At 31.9% G+C, this 4490-nt stretch overlaps 1 protein-coding gene across 1 annotated transcript; it reads left to right on the top strand.

The window, feature by feature from the left end:
* The first annotated feature begins 2166 nt into the window (after positions 1-2166).
* LOC104091775 (S-protein homolog 21) lies at positions 2167-2950 on the top strand. The gene has a single exon (XM_009597188.4). The coding sequence runs from the start codon at positions 2273-2275 to the stop codon at positions 2699-2701; it is 429 nt and encodes a 142-aa protein (XP_009595483.1). The 5' UTR covers positions 2167-2272; the 3' UTR covers positions 2702-2950.
* Positions 2951-4490: the final 1540 nt, after the last annotated feature.

A 4490-nucleotide genomic window follows, 5' to 3' on the forward strand; every position in this document is an offset into this window, starting at 1 on the left:
ACCGCATAAATTACATGTGATATACCTACCAATTATTGTGGGTCAGACAATTAACATGTATGGCACACGTAATTGATGCGCTATACCTTAACGGACAAACGTGTTATTAAGATTGCTATATATAAAAAGGTTACCTATTATTTTTTTCACCTATTTTGTTTTTTTTTTAAGAAAAGACATCATTTTAGTTCCGGACCCCTCTGAATTTAATTTACCTCTTCAAGAAGGTTTCACTTTGACTTTTGTCGGGACGGGTATAGGTAAAAGTTTAATTTCTCTTTCAACATCTCAAAGCCTTTTAGAGCTATAGGGGTCCCCTTTAATTTCTTGGTATCATTCAATATCTTGGAAAGCAGATCCATTTCATGGTGGAAAACAAAAGCTTGTATAGTTGTATATATGGGGATAAACTACATGGTAATTTCAGTGATAAATTCATAAACATAATGATGACCAATTATTAAAATCCAGAACAATAGTACTCTAGGATCACCATGTTCGGTACATAATCCAAATGTAAGGATTTGAGTATGTTCAATCAGTAGTCATGAAACCTAGTTAAGGGATAAAGGAAACTTTATTGTTAGTGCATAACGATGACCCATAATTATCATGTGTACTCTTCGAACTATAGATAAAAAGCTATATAAATACCTTTTTCCACAGTATAATCACTACTTCACTCATAAGTCTAATCAGAAAATGTACACATTAAACTGTGCTACTCGTTTATCAAAATTTGGGATATTATTATGGCCTTTTCTTGTTTCTTTTTTTTTTTGGTTCTTATTTGAAATCTTTAGCCTGTCGATAATGCTTAACCAGGAATAGAAACATGAAAGCAACGAGCATAAAACAAAAGGTATGAAACGAAAATTTGAACGAAATATATAGTTTGCAATAACCCTTAAGTTTTTGGCAAATTGTAGGAACAATCCGTAACTTCTAGAAAATTTTAATCATAGTTTCATGACTTTGGTACAAATTTGCACCTTCAGAGCTCAGTTGATGCAAATAAGTTATAATTCTTATAAATAGGAGTTTAAAACACTCGCCCAAAATTTTAGTCACAATTTCAAAAGTAATCGACATTTAGCCACTTTCCATATAAAGATAAAATCCGAACAAAAATACTCTTAGAAATCCAGAAATATTCCAGCACAATAAGCTGGAGTTCGAATTTTTTACATTTGAGTTTCCAGCATAATATGCTGGAATTTTATAATGTGCTGGAGTTCTATCATAATATGGTGGAAGTTTATATGCACGAGCTCCATAATCTCGCATATTATGGTGGAACTTTCAGTGCGCTGAGTTCCAACAAAATATGCTAGAAGTTTATATGCAAGAGCTCCATAATTCAGCATATTATGCTGGAAATTTTCGTGTTTCAACAAAACAATGGCTATTTTTTAATGACTTGGCGAACGCTGACTATTTTTCAATTACCAGTCCAAAAATAGTTATCCCGCATTATTATACCCCATAAGAGGTGATCTTAAGGCCCACTAGGGCAAAATCCAGTAATTTTAGTAACTATTGTGTACTTCTAAATATACTTGAAACATTAGACACTCTCTTCTCTATCTAATTAATCTAAGGTTTAGACTATAATTTAGGGGTTGATCCAATACACTGTGACAGCCACCACCGACCGATAATTTCAGCCGCGGTTCATTCGTTTTTTACTTTCACTATGAAGAACAAGTAAGTTCTCTGTTTATGATTTATCGCGATCCTTCAAAATATGATAAGATAAATATAACCTAATTAAGTAGCTATTAATTAGTTATAAAAGCATTCACTCCAAAATTAGCAATTGTTCTTTTCTAGCTCGGTTTTATTTTATTTTATTTTTATTTTCGAAAAGCCGCGTTGAGATGATGTGGTATTTGGCTTAGACCCATACCGTGAATTAAAATTTATTATTTTAAAGTATTTTATTTTATGTTCTTATATTTGTACCGGTGACACTTAACATATGGTCTAATTTGTCATGTGACAAATTAGAAACCTCCAATAACTGTAAGGTGCTAATTGCATGTTCTAATCTTTAGAAGGGTCTCTTAAAAAATATTCAAAAATCAAGACTATCAATATAACTATTCCAGATACTTGAAAAGTAGATTTTCTTTTCATAGTCACCACTTACCATAAAGGAAGCATGCAGCCAGCTAGCCTAAGCTACTATATATATAGCCACTTGAATTTTCTCATAACCATAAACCATTCATCAAATAGTTGTTGAAACCAAAACACCACAACACATTAAATGAAAGCATACAACATTTTTCTCCTCATATTAGGCCTTGCTTCTTATGTTACTTTCATTTCCATAAAACAACCTTATGACTACTTTGGCAACATTTACAACGTCCACATTATCAATGGCTTTACCAACAATTCTTCCCTGCCGTTAGTCGTCTGGTGCTCCTCCGGTGACACCGGTGACATTGGCGGTCGCGCGCTCCAAGAGCGCGACGATTTTAGTTGGAGTGTGAAAACCAAGTTTTGGAAGAATAGTCAGTACGTATGCACAATGAAATTGGACCAAAAAAGGAGAAGATTTCAAGCTTTTTATGGAAGTAGGGATGTTCAAAGGTGCAGCCCAACAAAGCAGTGTTTTTGGTTGGTGAAAGAGGATGGTTTCTATTTTAGTAACGATGAAATATATTGGCAAAAAGATTTTTCTTGGATTTGAGCTGTATTTTTCCAAGTGTTTTTTTTTACCATCTTGTTGTCAAGATGGTTAGAGATTATATATTTCTCGGATAATCCCTTTGAGAGTTTTTAGAAATGAGAATGTTGTCCTTATAGTTCTCTTTCCTTATTAGCTTTTAAGCCAAATCTTTGAAGAGGAAACTTTGAGGATTCACACTGTTTCTTTGTTTCTTTTCTCAGTCTTTGGCATATAATCTTTTTCTAATAATTCATCATTTATTTATACTAACTACTAATGAGTCCAGTTTTTTCCTTGTGATCTTTGAATTTTGGTTTTTTTTTCAATTTAGTCCGCGTAAAAAACTATATACATTTGGTATATAACATACATAATATATATATATATATATATATACAAAAAATATATATTTATTTTTGTTATTATTTTGTTAGTGGCTATACAATGTCATTTTCCCATCAATTTTTCCCTTTTAAGCAGCACTATAATTATGTTTCATAAATATTGAATTATAGAAAGAGGGGGAGAGGAAAAATAAAGGCCAAAGAAGAAAAGATAAATAAGGTTTGCACAAGAGGAAAAATCATAGGTAGCGCTAAGGTGTAAATATATTAATTACATTTTTGGCAATCGCGTACAAGCAAAGACGAGCTTCAATTTACTTTCTATGATACCAAAAATTTTAAACTTATTACTATATGGTTCATCGACTGTTAGTTTCAACCATCTTTTATGCTCTTTATTTCAATTAATTTCTATTTTTACACGAACTGTCGTAAGTTTCAGTTTAGCATGGGACCTTACCCAATTAAACTCTTCAATCCACACGCAAAAAAAGGAATGAATGAATGAAATATATAATTATTCAATTAAAAATAGTTAATTAATACAACAAGTACATCACATCTTTCTATAGAATGCGGCTATATATTAAATTAAAAGTTAGCCAAAACGATAAAAAAGAAGAAGAAAGGAAAGAGTTTTTTATTTTAATTGTTCCACTAGTATTAAAGTGATTTGACGCACATCTAGCGGTCTAGCTACCAACATAAAAAAGACCAAATTCAAACGATAGTGCAATTGTCCATTTAAGAAATTAGACAACATGTTAGGAATCTTCTAAATGAACTATCTTTTTCCTTTCCTTGCATATAACTTGTGGGAGGCAAAAAATCCCCCAAAATGTCATCATTTTAAGTGGTGGGTGATCCAATCATTCAAAATATTGTTATTAATCAAGAAGTTTATGTGCGAATGGTAGCGATTTTTTTTTAATTATTATCACAATTCGATACGAAATTACATCTTGGTGGTGGATTCTAAAATTTTAAGATTTTGGCACACTTATTAAAAAAAATCATTTTACAACAACAGTTGTAAGAGATATTTAATTAAATTACTCATATCTCTTCGTTAAATAAGTAACTAATTATTATATGCTTTATTGGAGTAGTAAGGGTGAATTTTATTGAAAACTTTACTAATGCCTTCGATGTTCATTTAGTACTCCGTTGTAAATAAGTTTCCTGGAGAAGTTTATCCATATGGGACTCCCATCAATATTTTTGAGATGCTGTGAAGGGATGAGTCCCTGCAAATGTCATCTAAACACATGAGATTTCAAGTAATTAGTGTTATCTCTGATGTAAGATGACGCTCTTACATCCATGGTCAGATCTTGTTCATTTTGAGCATCATAAGGCAGATTATATCCTTGAGTATTTATCTCCGATGTAAGGCGACGCTCTTATGTCCGTGGTTAGATCTTGTTCATTCTGATCATCATAAGGCAGATTATATCCTTTAGGTG

The sequence above is a fragment of the Nicotiana tomentosiformis genome, chromosome 12 (genome assembly GCF_000390325.3).
Source record: "Nicotiana tomentosiformis chromosome 12, ASM39032v3, whole genome shotgun sequence".
In the NCBI taxonomy this organism is placed as follows: domain Eukaryota; kingdom Viridiplantae; phylum Streptophyta; class Magnoliopsida; order Solanales; family Solanaceae; genus Nicotiana; species Nicotiana tomentosiformis.

What these genes read in the sequence shown, in the direction of transcription:
- LOC104091775 (XM_009597188.4), top strand. Translation starts at nt 2,273, where the DNA reads ATGAAAGCATACAACATTTTTCTCCTCATATTAGGCCTTGCTTCTTAT.